This window comes from Protopterus annectens, chromosome 4.part0 (assembly GCF_019279795.1).
Source record: "Protopterus annectens isolate FY-2018-M chromosome 4.part0, PAN1.0, whole genome shotgun sequence".
Lineage (NCBI taxonomy): Eukaryota > Metazoa > Chordata > Ceratodontiformes > Protopteridae > Protopterus > Protopterus annectens.
In genome coordinates this window covers 859,459,547-859,476,667 of record NC_056733.1, presented here as the reverse complement: position 1 = coordinate 859,476,667, position 17,121 = coordinate 859,459,547, and the positions used below count along the sequence as shown (strand labels likewise).

Below are 17,121 nucleotides of genomic sequence, written 5' to 3'. Positions count from 1 at the left end.
ATTTGAGAACAGGATATATTGGCAGGAGGGTAAAGCAAGTGGGAAGAGTTTTGGATGTAATGGGTAAGAAAGTGAATTAAGTTTTAAGAAAAATATGGTTAAAAGTAGTCAGTTGCACGAGGAACTTTATGCAGAATATGACAGTGTTGTATAAAAGGATAGAAGTAGCTAATAGCAGCAACTGCTTTAATTATTTGATTCCACTGCTATGGCAAATTTAGGATAAAAAAGGTGATTGAATAATGTAGGGCTAATATCAAGGAGGGTTTATACAATGAGCACTTCTTCTTTCAGTTCTAAAGATTATGGCATATCACCCTTGTCTTCTTTCACGTATGTTTCTTTAAATTATCTGGAACTGAGTGGTAAACTAAGAGCTGTGTCTATATAAGGAGATAAAGCTGAAGTGGCAGGGGACTAGGTGGGGGAAATGTAGTGCCCCAGCCATGCACAACCGTAAGTGACAAAGTATGATATTTAAGATAAATATCCTGCATAAACAAACTCAGATAAGGACCTTTTACTTTTGCCCAAAGTGCAATATACTTAAAGAAGTAAACAACATACTAAATTTTAGAGCATGCGGACAACACAGCATATTGAAAAAAGCTCACACTCTAGCGGAAATTAATAATATAAAATATATTAACATGACATGGTTAATGATATTCTTACCCCAACTAAAGGAAGCAACATCCTTGACCTGGTTATCTTCAACATGGGAGACTGTTGCTTCACACCTTTAGTCAATTCGTCCCTGTTTAAATCTGACCACAAACTGATCACCATGGAAATTTCAAAATGATCACCATGGAAATCTCTGTCCCACCACACCTCCCTCTAAGGTGACCACCCTGAAAAACTTCTCTAAAGCCGACTTTGGGCTCTTAAAAACAGAGGTGGCTAATGTCTTGGCACCCATGCCAATGGAAAATAGGTGCATGACTGCCGAATCATAGACCATTGCACTGTACAAGCATTTACACAAATGCATGGACCTTGCCATACCAAATAAAACTAAGACACTCTCCTCCAAAAAAAGAAGCCAATCTGGTAGTCTCAAGCAATCAATAAACTCTACTATTGCAGAAAAAAATGAAATCACAAAACTGGAAAACTTCCCTTATCAGTCTCAACAAAAAGCTGAGATCCCTTATCAAATCCTGTAAAGCCAGCTATGAAGGCAGAATTGTGGCTGACACCAAAAACAGTCATAGGTTCATAGGTTCATAGGTTTATACTAGGCTATCTGCCCCAGGGCATTTATAAGCCTAGCCAGAGTGTGTGTGGCTTTCACCACCCCTTAGGTTGAAGAATACTATACCCATTAGTTTGCTGTGCCTCTGTCCAGTAGTGATACAGAGATGATCCCCGGGGTAAACCTACGATCTCCCATCCACTGGTCAAGATTCCTCTTGAACAGAGCCAGTGAGGGACTCTGCCTCACATGGACCGGGATTCTGTTCCATAGCATAGGGAGTCTCTGGGTGATGAATCTGTCCCTCCAGCATGTCCTATTTATATCCATGTTGAGGTTTAAGTCTCTTGCTCTCGTGGCTCTGGTGGATTTGGATTTTTTGAGGTGGAGCATGTCCATTAATTCCGGGTTGGACATGGCCTTGTATGTCAGGCACAGATCACCTCTGAGCAGATGGTATGCGACTGAATAGAGCTGGAGTTTCTTCAGTCGGGCAGCATATGACATATTTTTGAGCCCCTTTATCCTTTTGGTGAGGAACGTTTGGGGTCTTTCCAATTGCTGCAGGTGTCGGGTAAGATACATTCCGAATGGGGCATTGTACTCAATCATGGGTCTGATAAGTGAAGAGTACAGGGGAACAATGACCTCCCTTGATCTGGATGTGAATCCCTTCATGATCAGGTGGGCAATGTAGAAGGTCCTCCTAACCACTTTGGCAATGTGAGTGTCAAAAGAGAGGTTACTGTCAACTTGGGTCCGCAGGTCCCTGATAACCTCTTCCGTGCTTAATGGATTGCCACCTATGTGGTAATTTGAGGTTACCTTGTTTTTCCCAAAGGGTATGACTATACATTTTTTGGCGTTTAGCTTTAGGCCATGGCTCTGGCACCAGTTATCCATTTCTATGAGACCTCTCTGAAGGATATCTGTGTCTGATGGATTCTCAACTATGGCACCCAGTTTGCAGTCATCTGCAAACTTTGTCAACCACAAATCCTCCTATGTTTGCCTGCACTTCTGAAAAATAGATGCCGAACAAGAGGGGGCCCAGGACTGAGCCCTGTGGTACACCGCTTGTGACCGGCATGGAGTCTGACATGGCACCAGCAACTCTAACCCTGTGGGTTCTGTCCTTGAGCCAGTTTGCAACCCATCTTGTGACATATGGGTTTACATTTAAGCTAGTGAGCTTTTCTGTGATACCCAAGTGGGGTATTGTGTCGAAAGCTTTTGCAAGGTCAAGGTAGGCTGTGTGAACTGCCTTACCCTCATCAATGGCCTTGGTGACTGTTTCAAAAAAGTCGATCAAGTTCAAGAGGCATGATCTGCCCTTGACAAAGCCGAATTGGGTAGGATCCAATGCCTGTAGGGCCCCAATGTCTTTACTTATGAGTTCCATTATGATCCTCTCCATAGCTTTGCAGACCAGGCTTGTTAAGCTTATGGGGTGGTAATTACCAGGGTCCATAGAAGCACCGCCTTTGTGGAGTGGGACCACAGTTGCCGTACGCCACTCTTTAGGTACGTATACTGTGGTAAGGCTAAGATTAAACAGCAGCCTTATGTGTGGGTTTAGTTCCTCATTGAGTTCATGTAGCACACAGCCGGGGACACCATCCGGTCCCATTGATGCTGTGTTTTTAGCTTTAGAGAGAGCAGCTCTCACCTAGGCATTTGAGATGTTTGGAAGGTTACACTCTGCTGGGATAGATATTTCTCCTTTTGGGGGGGAGGGAGGGAAGAAATTTGCACTAAACCTGTCTGCCAGTATGTTGGCAATGTCTGTGGGTTCAGTGATTTTTGTATCATTTTGGACTAATTCTGAGCATATCTGGGAGTTTCCACCCAGGTTTCTAACATAGCTAAAGAAGGCCTTATGATTGTCTTTTGAGTCCTTGGTGATTTTTCTCTCAAAGTTGGCCTTGGATGATTTTATGAGTGATTATAGTTTTTTACTAGTATTGATCAGAGATGTCCTCCCTATTAGGGATTTTGCTCTATTTTGTAGTAGCTTTCTCCTCTTGTTGTAAAGTTTGTTTATGGCTGGGGTCCACCAGACCGGGTGCTTGCCCTTGGTGGACAGGGTCTTGATTTTATTTGGGATTGCTTGATCCATACAATCCTAGAGGTGCTCGTAGAAAGCATTTGTAAGGGATGCAGCAGCGTGGGTTGTGGCTTTCACTGGCTTGGGGGCCTTGAAGGATACCACACCAGTCTTAAGAAGTGCGAAGTTGGCTTTTGAGAAGTTCTTCACTGTGGTCTTTTTTGTTGGGGGTGGGGGCGGGATGTGGTTCTCCAGTGAGATTAGTTTATGGTCTGATCTCACCAATGAGGGATATACTTCCGGTGTGGAGCATTTTGTCCCCATGTTTGTGATGATCAGGTCTAGTATATTTTCTCCTCTTGTGGGAATGGTGACTAGTTGTTCCATAGCATTTGAGTTTATGAACTCCAGGAACCTTTGGGCTAGGGTATTGGGGCTTGAGTAATGTTCCCAGTCTATGTTTGGGTAGTTGAAGTCACCCAATATGATGGTGTTTGGAGAGACATTTATACTCTCCAGTGTCTTCAGGAAGGCTGTGTGGGGTTCCTGAGTTTGAGAGGGTGGCCTGTAACATGCTACAAACTGTAGGGCAGTTTTGCCTATGGTTAATTGCACCTGGATGGTCTCCGATGCTTCGTGCGTTGCCACCAACCTGGAGGTGTGGGTATCCTTGATGAATATGGATACACCCCCTCCTTTTGTGGTACGGTCTGGGTTTTGGGGCCGGAATGCATGATATGAGGTAAAACCTGATAGTGCCGGGGTGCTCTCAGGAGCCTTGAACATGGTTTCAGTCACAGCACAGACATTGATGTTCTCCATACTGAGGAGGGCTTCGAGGGCGTGCATCTTGAGATTTAGACTTCTGGCATTGAGCAGCATTACAAAGCCTTCTATAGCTATATCAAAAACCTCAAAGGCAATACCCAGATTTGCTCTGAGTTATTGCACATTGGCACCTCCTGTAATGAGCCAACAGATATAGCCAACTTACTGGCCGACAGATTCAATGCCAACTTTACTCATCTGTTCCCCCCCAAGGGCCCTATCACAATATGAAAAGAAAGCCTGGTACCCACCAGGTAAAATCTGCATTGTCCAAGCCAAGAATACAGCATCTATAGGACCTGATAATATCCCTGGCTGCATCCTACATGAGCTACAAAACAAACTGGCATCACATCTGTGTGCCCTGTTCAATCACAGCCTTATCTCAGGCTATGTCCCTAATGAATGGTGAAATGCTACAGTCATCCTGGTCCATAAAGGGGGAGCAATTACAGACCCTGGGAACTATCGCTCCATTAGCCTGATGAGCCTGGTTTGCAAAGCTATGGAGCGCATCATCATGGACCTGCTTAACAAAGATATAGGCAATCTCCAAACTCTTGACCCCACACAGTTTGGCTTTGTCAAGGGGAGATCCTGCATGCTGAACCTGGATGACTTCTTTGAGGCAGTCACCAAGGTTGTGGATGAGGGTAAGGCATTGCATACAACCTACCTCAACCTGGCCAGGCCTTTGATACCATTCCCCACTTAGGTATCATAGATAAACTCACCAAACTAGATAACAATTCTTACATCACTAGGTGAGTTGCAAATTGGCTCACAGACAGGACTCACAGAGTGAATGTTGCGGATTCCAAGTCATACTGTCAACCAGTCACAAGTGGAGTCCCACAGGGCTCGGTCCTGGGCCCTCTCCTGTTGGCATCTACTTCTCAGAAGCCCAGGCCAACACAGAAGGACTCTGGCTGACCATATTTGCTGATGACTACAAGATAGGAGTCATTATCAACTCCCCAATTGATGCAGACATCCTACAAAAGGGCCTCTCTGAGACCAATGACTGGTGTTGGAACCATGGCCTGAAGCGTAACGCCAAAAAATGTGTTATCAACCCCTTTGGAAAAAACTCAGTTCTCATGAATTGCCAAGTTGATGGGAGCCCATTGAACACTGAAGAGGCTATAAGAGACCTAAGCACCCAGGTCGACAGCCACCTCACCTTCGACCACCACATTGCCACTCTGGTCAGAAAGTCCTTCTACATGGTACATCCCATAATCAAAGGTTTTGCATCCAGGAAGAAAGAGGTCATCATCCCTTTCTACTCATTCCTCATTAGACCAATTATTGAATATAACACCCCATTTGGCATGTACCTGACCAGACACCTACAACAGCTGGAGAGGCCATAAAAGTACCTCACAAAAAGGATCCTAGGCCTTAAACACATGTCCTACATGGACAGATTCAAGAAATGTCAGCAGTTCTCAGTCTCTATCGTCTACTTAAAGGTAATCTCTGCTTGACTTACAAAGCCAAGTCTGACCCAGCTTTACTTGAAATGCTACACCTAAAGAAATCCCAATCCCCCCTTGCCAAATGCTCCAGAGAAACCAACCTCATTAAAACAATTAACAGAACATGCTAGAGGGACAGGTTCATCTCCCAAAGACTGCCCATACTCTGGAATAAGCTTCCCATTCATGTCAAGCAGAGCACTTCGCTGATCCTCTTCAAGAGAAATCTTGATGAGTAGATGGTTAACAGAAAGTTCACTCCAGGGATCATTCCAGTTGCCCTACTGGATAGGGGCACTGTTAACTAACATCGGGTGGCACGGTGCCTGGGCAATTTTTTTGGGCTAGGCTTGTAAAGGCTCCAGGGCCATTAGCCTAGTGCACACCTATGAACATATGAACCTATATGAAGCATTAAAAAAATAAACTGAAACAATGAATTCAGCTTGGCAAGAAATACTGTAAATGTGCTACAGCAGTATTTTAAAGCCCTGAATGTTGTAACAGTGTTTATACCATATGCAAGTTACAAAGGCTCAAACATTAGTCATTAATTGCTATTTACGTGCTAGCTGTTATGGAGGACTGTAGGTAAACTGACCTTCTATGTTGCTATGGCTTTGTGTAGTATTCATCTGTATGTCTTTTAATCCCTTTTTGGTGGGGTGGGAGCCTGTTGTAATTTGACACTTATAAGGGTATACACAGAAAAATCTGATGGTTGCATCAGTAAAAGTGTAGCTTACCAGCATGTATAGTTAGGAAATGAAATAATCAGATTACTAATTTATAGTACATACAGTCAGTATTAGTGACTAGAGGGAAAGTTTTCCTAAGCACAGCCATGAATAACCAAACTGCATCCACATAAGATGGAGATTAAAACTTCATCCTGTGCCTGTAGTCTCCAAAGCTACCTTTAAGCCATACATTCCAAAATAGAGGTCATATTGCCATTAGCTACCCTTTAAAAAATAACTGTAAAAATAAAAAAAAATGTAAATGACATAACAATCACTTTTTTTCTGCTGATATAGCAATCACTTCTGAATCACTTAAAAACAGGACAAATGAAGCAATGGTTTCATTACTGTTCACTGAAACAGCAGAAGTAAAATGTAGACTGCCCATCTGAGGGAAGCAAGACCCAAAGATAATGGTCTTGGATAATATACATGCAAAGAACTTTCCTCTTGCATTTTTCTGTACGTAAAATATTAAGCGTACTAAAACTTTAATGTCTCCACTTTTCGTCCACAATAGATTTTATCAGAAAAAAACACTTAGGTATGTTGCTCGCAGTTCAAATACATATGCTCCATTCAAAAAAACACCTTCAATTAACTTGATCAATAAAATCAATTAAGAACATAGTGATAAGAAAAGATGTGAAAAAATGTATAAGTATATTTAAATTAAAGCTCACAATAGCTATTGGTTACAATACTCCAAGAAGAGAATAAAAATAAACCAGTACCTTATAAAATACACATTAACACTTAACTATTTGCACTATTAACTCTATTGATAACTTCAGTGCAGGATATTCATAATCTTTTAACTCGATTTGCCATAGAGTTTCTCTGTTTTCTATACACTTCTTGTAATCTCCACCCCTTTTGTCAACCGGTACCTGTTGTAATACGAACAACAAAAATGTTTTAAATTACTGTAGACTGTGCTGTGCGTGTATAGGGCATTGCCAGTGTCCTTATGTTTAGCAGCATACAGGTGTTCTTTTATTCTTTTATTCAAAGCTCTGGTGCGTATTCCTACATAGAAAGCCTCATACCCTGTGCACACGCTGACATTAACAACCTCTGTAGTGGTACATGTAAACCTTCCCAAAGCTGTAATGGTCTTTTCTACATGGGGTAAAATAATACAAGTACCTTCATTAATAAATCTACAAGCACTACAAAATCCTTTTTTTCTGCACTGTACCAGATGACAAAGAATACCTTACTGCAAAATAGTCATCCTTATAAAGGCAGGGGAACAAGGAAATAAATTAAACATATGTAAAAACTAACCAGAGGTAATGATGGTGGTGAGTGAGACACAAATCCATGCTTGATAGCACATGACATGTATTTAAACATTTTCATCTAAAAGGGAACTCGGGTACATATATTTTCAGTTTGCTCCAACAGACCAAAATGGAAAAAAAACAGTCACTGTACTATTTATAAAATACTAATTTAGTGTGCACAGACTACATGTGAGCTATCAACAGACAACAAATCTGAAAGGAAGCAATATAAATATATTGGTTAACTAAAGTACTGTTTCATGAAAACATGCACTTGGAAGTTAAGGGAAAACAGTGAGTTCAGCTAGCCAGGGAATGGTACCAACACATTGCAATGTTTTAAACCACATCTACTTTTGTATCACACAAAAATCAAGAAGGTGCAAAGAGTAGTGAATAGTTATTGAGTAATGCTCATCTGAAAAGTGTTATGAAGGACAACTTGTACTTCAGGGAAAAAACTTCCATGCCTATACATGAGTATCTTATTCTATTTTTGTGTGTATCTTCCTTATTATTTTTTTTCTAAAGTTGGAAACCCAGCACTTGTTTTACACAGTGAAACCTATGCCTTTTTCCAATTCTGTGTGTTTTTGTTTGTCATTTTTCTGGAGATAAGGAAAGGCATCAACATGTTTTCAGACTGGATCCTTTATTTATAGTTTTTTTTTTGTATATTTTTTTGGGGGGGCACCATATTTGGGACAGTTAAGGTGGTTTACAAAACGTAAGGGTATAGCCTGTGCAGGTAAAAGTGCTTTAGAAGATGGTTACTTGCACTTTAGGTAAATGGACATTTTGTTTCTCTGTTTCTCTAACAACTTTGTTTGTAGCTCTTGGGGGGGGGGGGGGCTGGGATACTTGAATGGATCTCCACAGCAAAACCTATGGGTTAAGAGCAGTCATACATGTAGAACCTGAAAAAAATAAGGTGTTAGAAATAAAAAAAAAACTTTGTTAATAAAATTGATTTTGTCTTGCATTTATTTGCTTCTGTAGAGGTGTCCAGTCTATCCCTTTAGCAAGCATTTTTGGAATATTATGCCTAAATAGAGTTTGCTTCAGATCATCCCATCCATCCATTTAGCAGACAAATAAATAATTACAATTATTTGTTCTTCTTAATTCAGTATCCATTGATTTGAACTGCTCAAACAGTGAAATTAAATATGCATTCTATCAGCATCTTGCTGCCACTAAAATGAATTACTGAATTTAAAATCTTCATAAAGCGTTTTACAAAAGGTTAAGCTGCAGATATGCTCTATATTCTTGATTTTTTTCCTCAGTAGTTTCATACACTATTTATCCACATAGCTATCTATCTATCTATCTATCTATGAATCCACTTGAAAACATTGACTTACCATTTCATAGACATTCAAAACAGAGAGATGACAATGTTACAAGTTTATAATCACGAACTCCAGAACATCATATTTCCTCTATGGAAAAATAATAACTTGCCCATCAAAGTGGGGGCTTCACCTCCACACCCCTCTTACTTTAAATATACCAACACCGAGATCGCACTACAGTTGAGAAAGGGCAAAGTTCACCATGCTGACCAAGTGGATACTTTCCCGGAGAGGAAATACAATGTTCCAGGAGTTTGTGATTGTAAACTTGTGATGTTGTCATCTCACTGTTTTGAACATCAGCAAAATGGTAAGTTGACATTATGAAGGGGATCCATATATATATATATGTATATGTATATGTGTGTGTATATATATAACAGCAAACAAGATTTGAGGAGTGTTAACCTTGGTGCATTATGGAAAAGGGAGGAGCTGGAGAGTTTTTTGGTGGCCACGAGCTTTAGTAACAGCCGAGACAGATCTGAGGATCTGATCTGAACCCATTTGTTGAGTAAGAATGAAAATGGACAACACAGATGGAACATGATGGTAAGTACATAATTTATTTTTTTGTTTCATCCTAAGTGGGCTATTGTTTTGATTGTTTAGTAACTTTGAGGAAAATAACCTGTCTGTTTTATATACCAAGCATTCAGTATCTCTTTGGACTTTAAATTGTTTAAAGTATTTCATAGTTTATCTCATGAACATATTCTCTGCCTGTTTTAGTTATGCTATAATATAAGCAGTGAAATTGCATCTCTTGCCAATGTAATTTGATGTATGTTTTGTATGTGGAAAAAGTGTAATGCATAAATATTTAAAAAAAGTAATCTGTCAACTTGCTCACTTTGGGAAACTATAAAAGTAAGGGCTAGATAAGAAAAAGAAAAGCATAGGTATTTCAATCCAGTAAAGTCTATAATTTTTGAATAACTAATTTGGACATATTTTGCACTTGATAGCATAGTTTTGCCTGTAACTTAGATGTCTATAAAGGTGCACTGGATATGCTGCTGGGTGCCTTTTTTGAATAGTACTTTATTGGCAACATTAATCACAATATTTACAATTAATTGAGTTAGTGACATTAAATGTGGCTGGAGAACAGTGTTCCTTTGGCAGCTGCACTTAGCTGAATTTATCACATTTCAGAAGTATATTTACTGTTACTTTGATTCATATGAGCAAGTTACCAATGCTCCAGCATTTCACACTTCATAAGCAGGTTGCGCAAATAATAAAAAAGAAATAGGTTATCATTAAAATAGTACACCTTTCTTCAATTAAAAAAGATGGTGATAAATTAAAACTGATATGCTAATTTTTCTCAGCTCTCAATCTGAAATTGAACCCTGCATATAAATAGATCATAAAAAATTATTATAAACATGTTATCTTTAAATTGTCATGGTTTCTTATGAAAAAAGTTGACCATGCATTTGCTGTGGAACTGTGGAAATCAGCATTTATATTGAACTCTATGTATTACATGTCTTTTTTCTTAACCCAGGTCAAAATACAATGTTTGTATGACCAATACAATAGTGCAAATGAGCAAGCGTCTGAGAAGAAATGCCGAGCTGTGCTGAATGAGGTAGCTAAGGAGTTAGAGGAGAAATTGAAGGAAGGTGAATATGTAAAACCAGGAGGGTATACAATGTACTGTTTTGATCGGAAGTGTGCAGAGAAAGCATATCTTGCTGTACCAGGAAAAGGTGTCAAGGTACTGTGTTTTGTTTATGTACAACTCATTTAGAACAAAAAGTAATATTTTGCAATTATTCAGTTTGTAGTACCTTTGTGTAAAAACTGTACTTAACAGGACTAATTCAGAGATGCAAATCTCCACTGCTTAGTGGACCTAGTGTGGAAGACAGCTGTGCTGAGTCCACACATTTGTTTCAGAGACTGAACATGAATGCATTGTAGGGTTCAATAACATTTTGAGTTGTATATTATGCTCAGTCTGTTTAACAGGTGGTGGGCTGATACAAAGTAGACCAGTGTCCCTCATGACACAGGCCATACAGAAAGGTAAGCAAAGTAAACAAATTACACAGTATACTCATGCATATGCACAGTGTATGCACCTCATGCAGTGCACTAAGCTATGAGTCTTCAGCTGTCCAAGTATATGACTGGAAATTAGTGCAAAGTGTTAAGGCTGTGAACAATAATTCCTGTGGTACAGGGTCTGATTTCCTCAGCCCTCATTTGCCTACTCTGTGACCTTGAGTGATTCACTTAGCCTCTAAAAGGGGATTGTGTCCCAAGTGGGCCTACATGGTTAACAAATTGATATTATTATTATAAAACAAGCAGTACAATAAAATGGACAGTTTAAGTATTGCAGAATCTGTAAGGTTATGCTTTGTCATTATTATAAATGGAGACAGATGATCTTCCCCTGCTCATTCCAGGACACAGCATCTAAGTACCGCCCTGTTTTGTGCACTCTGTGTGCACACAAAGGCTCATACAGTTCTGATGTCAGACAAAAGCTCTGGAAATTACAAATTGTAAATCATTGATGTACTATCACCATTACCAAAGATGCTAGAAAATTGCATACATATCTTCTTTATTCACTAGTAAAACACAGTTTACTCTCTCCAATTCAAAATGGCTGTCATTCTGGACACATAACTAAAACAGCTATGCTTACCATTCAAGATAATATAAATTAACTAAGAAACTAAGGACAATTAGTTACATAATCATTCCTTGACTTATCCAAAGTTTATGACACTGTTACACTTTAACTACTCCTGAATTGGTTAACCACCTAGATATAAGCAAAACCACTATACAATGAGTACATAATTTCTTGCAAGAAATAATTCACAAACAAACAATAAATGAAAATAAAAAAGCCATTCAATGGCAACTCGCATACTCTTCCTTTAAACTCATAATTGTAGGCATCCCACAAAGATTCATCCGGGGCCTTCTGTGTTTCAGCATTTTAGCAATAAATACATTGTTTATACTCTAACGAAAACAGATAAGAACCTATGCATCCTATAGAAAGGTAAACCTTATTCAATTGGGCATGCAAGACACTTACTGGATACATAGCTCTATTTTTGATCTACAGTATTATTACCTTTCTAGATAGCTTTTTCTCCTCATTCAAATAATAGTTTATAAAATTATCATATTTACTATATGGCAGGTCTTCCTCCATTCTAATTTTCATTTTCAACTATTTTTAACTCTTACTGATAATCTAGACTCAAAATGAATTCTGCCTGCTTTACTCTGCCTGTTCCCCTCCTGCATAGCACTACTACTACCTCGCTATCTTTTCTTTAACACTTTGCTTTCCTTTGTTTCTCTTCCCCAAATCTGCACAATTTAACTCCTGCAGATTTCAACTATTCTCTCTTTACTTACTCTCAACTTCAGTCTAGCTTGCTGTTACCTGAGACCTCCTCTGTAATACCCCTATATTATACCTGTACTACATTGTAACTACTACCCCTACAGTACAGTTATACTGCTCTACTACTGGACATGAATGTGACAGTTATACTGCTGTACTACTGGATATGAATGTGACAGTTATACTGCTGTACTACTGGATATGAATGTGACAGTTATACTGCTGTACAACAGGATATGAGTGTGACAGTTATAATGCTATACAACTGGACATGAATGTGATAGTTATACTGCTATACAACCGGATATGAATGTGACTGTTATAATGCTGTACAAGCGGATATGAAAGTAACAGTTACACTGCTGTACAACTGGGTATGAATGTGACAGTTATACTGCTGTACAACTGGATATGAATGTGACAGTTATAATGCTGTACAAGCGGATATGAAAGTAACAGTTACACTGCTGTACAACTGGATATGAATGTGACAGGTATACTGCTGTACAACTGGATATGAATGTGACAGTTATACTGCTGTACAACTGGATATAAATGTGACAGTTATAATGCTGTACAAGCGGATATGAAAGTAACAGTTACACTGCTGTACAACTGGATATGAATGTGACAGGTATACTGCTGTACAACTGGATATGAATGTGACAGTTATACTGCTGTACAACTGGATATGAATGTGACAGTTATAATGCTGTACAAGCGGATATGAAAGTAACAGTTACACTGCTGTACAACTGGATATGAATGTGACAGGTATACTGATGTACAAATGGATATGAGTGTGACAGTTGTACTGCTATGCAACTGAACATGACTGTGACAGTTGTGCTGCTATACAACTGGATTTGAATGTGACAGCTATACTGCTACACAACTGGATATGAATGTGACAGTTGTACTGCTGTACAACTGAATATGAGTGTGACAGGGTACTAGCGTATTATCGCAACCAGATTTGAGTAGGCACAGAAATGATAATGTTTGTGTGAAACGAGGTCTGCTAACCTAAGAAGGGATGTGTAAAGTCTTCAGTAGTATTCCGTCTGATTTTTTTTCAAATGGGAAGAAGAAGAATGTGTAAATTCCTCTTCCCTGGTAACACCCTTTCCCGACTTATAAACAGGACTGCTGCTTGTCAGTTGTTGTTAGTGTTTGAAGTCATACAACTCACCGCATTCCCAACAACACAACCAGGCCACTTGAAATGTGGTTACATGTGCATACTGTAATGCGTGAATGCTACATTTGGGAGATGTGGGTGTGAATTATTAAACATTTACAGCACCTCTTGCTATTATTGTAAGTGGCTGCTGCCAATAAACAACTTCAGATGAATAGGCCAGTGTGTATGAAATGGGATAATGTTTAACACCCCTGGCACGGGACCCCCGCTGAGGAGAGAGACAGCAGTGACTGAGGAATCAGTGCCCCTTTCTTCAGTATTTGTTGCAGCCATCTTTCATTTTCATGCTTATTGGCCCTGAACAGTCACACATTTGTAATATTTCTGACTGACTTCCATTTGATGTTGTAATCACCAAAGTGGGATTTCTGATGCACGTACCACGGTGCACTTCACCGAAAAAATTACACGGCAGTCAGGAGTACAGAACTGGACCATTATTTCTGTCCCTTCTTCAAACTCTCAGTGAAACATTACTACTTAATTGCATACACACCCCTGTAAAGGTTCATAAACCACTTTTACCACAAGCATAACAATTTCTGACACTTCAGAAATCTGGTTGCGATAATACGTAAGTACCAGTGACAGTTATAATGCTATTCAACCGGATATGAGTGTGACAGCTATACTGCTATACAACCGGATATGAATGTGACAGTTTGTGATGCCTGTGCACTGACCAAGCAATCAAGGAGCCTCAAACCTCACCACTAACACCAGTGAGGGTGTCCATATAGGGAAAGGGTAATAAATACACACACAGTTGAGTACAATTTCCCTTAAGAGCACACAGAGATCACAGTCAGTCTGTGGCTGGTTTCTGCATTTCTCTCCTGGTCTCCAATAAGACTCCCCACTGGCACAGCTATAAGGTCCAGATCTTAGCCTAGTGGGCAAGCTAAAACCTCCAGCACCCTCTCTGTCCAACCAGTGCTTCATATCCCTGCCCAAATAGCTAACACACACGCACACACACACACACACACACACACACACACACACACACACACACACACACACACACACACACACACACACACACACACACACACACACACACACACACACACACACACACACACACACACACACACACACACACACACACACACACACACACACACACACTTTGAGATAAGAGTTATATACAACCACACCCAGACTATACGGTAATACCAGCTGCCACCACCCACTAATATCAGCTACTCAAAGGCCCTTATGAAAGGGTGTCCAATTATTGCTTTGCAATATTATTATCCAAATGGCAAGTGTGACTGAACAGCAAAACTTATTGGAGTGACTTGGTACAGTATCACTATATACATGCAATCTACTCTTAGAGCTTAAATTATCTCTACACAAAACAGCCACAGGTGATTTTGGATGTTCTCAAGACAAAATGCTCAGAACTGTTTCACTCTCTCTCTTTAAATTGATAACACAGAGCTGATTCACATGACATCATTCTTCACACTTCTCTGGTGTTCCCAGGCTAACAGAAACTACATTTACATTCTTTACCTGGTCAGAAACCAAAGCAATAAAGGACATTTATACATGCAAATTCTAGCCATTATCTCTGGTTTTAAAACAATAGCCAGAATTCCTGCATCCAGACATATCAGCTCCGAATTTTGACATCAAAGACAGTCCTAAAATGCTTGGCTTAGCTTTCTTACAGCAGAGTGCACTGTTGTCACATTTTTGCAGTTCCACATCTACTATAGTCTTTTCATATTTTAGAGAACAAGCCTGTGGCTTACATTAATATTTACAAATTACAGAGTTATCAACAAAATTATATCTGGCTAGGCTGGCAGCTTTCACCTATCATCACCCCCCCCCCCGGGGAGAACTCAAGCTAGTTTTTCAAGTGACCCTTGAGGAAATGTTGCTTGTGAGGGTTAGGTCTATCTGAGTATACCTTATCCCATTCCCTGTCTTGAGAGCCCATCTGTGTTGGCATTGCTAATCCCACTGCGGTGCTGCACTGACATATCATATGCTTGCAACCCTAGGCTCCATCTTAGCAACTTGTCATTTTGCTGGCTGGCTTTGTTTAACCATGATATGGATTGTGATCTGCCACTACAGTGAATTTTCTTCCATACAGATAAGGCTGAAGTTTCTGCAGTGCCTAGACTAGGGCTAGGCATTCCTTTTCTACACCTGCATAGCATTCCTCTCTGGGTTGGAGCCTATGACTGAGATAAACCACTGGGTGCTCTTCTCCCTCTGAAAAAATCTGGCTAAGTACAGCCCTCACCCCATGGTTCAAAGCATCCACCTGCACAACAAATTCTTTGCTGTAATCTGGACTGTCCAACACAGGGGGTCCTCCCAGAGCTTCCCTAAGGTCATGGAATGCCTGCTCACATGCTAGGGTCCATACTACCTTATCTGGCCTGTTCTTCCTTGTTAAGTCTGTGAGGGGAGCAGTTATGGTACTATAACTGGGGGTGAACTTTCTGTTGAAGTCCCTAAGAGCTTTTTGGTAACAGGTGCAGGCCATGCCTGAATGGCTTCCACTTTGGCAAGTTCTGGCTTGATCTTACCACTCCCCACTCTATGTCCCAGGTAGGAAACCTCTGCCATACCCACCTGACATTTGCTGTGCTTAATGGTCAACCCTGCCCTCTGTAGTCTGCCCAGCACCTCCCTGACATGTTGAAGGTGCTCTTGCCAGAAATGGCTGTAGATGGCAATATCATCTAGGTAAGCAGGGGCATACCCTCCTGATCATGCTAGGATATGATCTACCAGGCTCTGGAAAGTCACTGGGGCATTTTTCATCCCAACGGGCATCTTTGTGAACTCATACAAGCCAAAAGGAGTCACAAAGGCTGATTTCTCTTTAGCACTGGGAGTCAGTAACCCTTGGTAAGATCAATGGTTGTAAGATACTTAGCCTCACCCAGCTTCTCTATGGCCTCATCTGTCCTAGGGATAGAGTAAGCACCTGACTCTGTGTGACTATTTAATTTCCTGTAGTCCACACAGAACCTGGTGCTGCCATCCTTCTTTGGCTCCAGCACCACTGAGGAGGCCTAGGACTGTTGGACTCTTGAATCATCCCTAGTTCCAACATCTGCTGTATCTCCTTCCTCAGAGTCTGTCTGACTCTCTCAGGCACCCTATAAGGGGCCTGAGTAATAGGCCTTTGAGGTCCTGTATCTACCTGCTGCTGCACCAGGTGGGTGCACCTGGTTTCCCAGTGAATATGTCCCCAAACTCCTGTAACACTGCTCGGATTTCTCAAACTTGGGTAGGAGACAGCTGGTGGGACATTGCTACCCCTTCCACTAAGGTGTCAGTCCGAGACTCACTGAGGGGATCAGTCACCAGATCTCCCTCAGACTCCTCCTGCAATCCACTGCAAATGCTCAGCACAAGAGCCTCCCTATCATGGTAAGGTTTTATCATGTTAACATGGTACAATTTGTCCCCCTGCCTCCTGCCTAAAAGTTCCACTGTGTAGTTAACATCACTTACCTTTCTTATCACCTTGTAGGGTCCCTCCCAAGCTGCTTGCAGCTTGTTGTGTCTGACAGGAATGAGAACCATTACCTGCTTCCCTAC

At 40.6% G+C, this 17,121-nt stretch overlaps 1 protein-coding gene across 1 annotated transcript in view; it reads left to right on the top strand.

Annotated features, from left to right (window-relative positions):
- The window catches only part of LOC122800356 (guanylate-binding protein 1-like), a 697,264-nt gene that overhangs the window by 617,929 nt on the left and 62,214 nt on the right, over positions 1-17,121 (top strand). Inside the window, exon 8 of the mRNA XM_044069806.1 lies at positions 10,461-10,673. Within this exon, the coding sequence (XP_043925741.1) occupies positions 10,461-10,673 (213 nt within the window). The remainder of the gene's footprint in view (positions 1-10,460; positions 10,674-17,121) is intronic.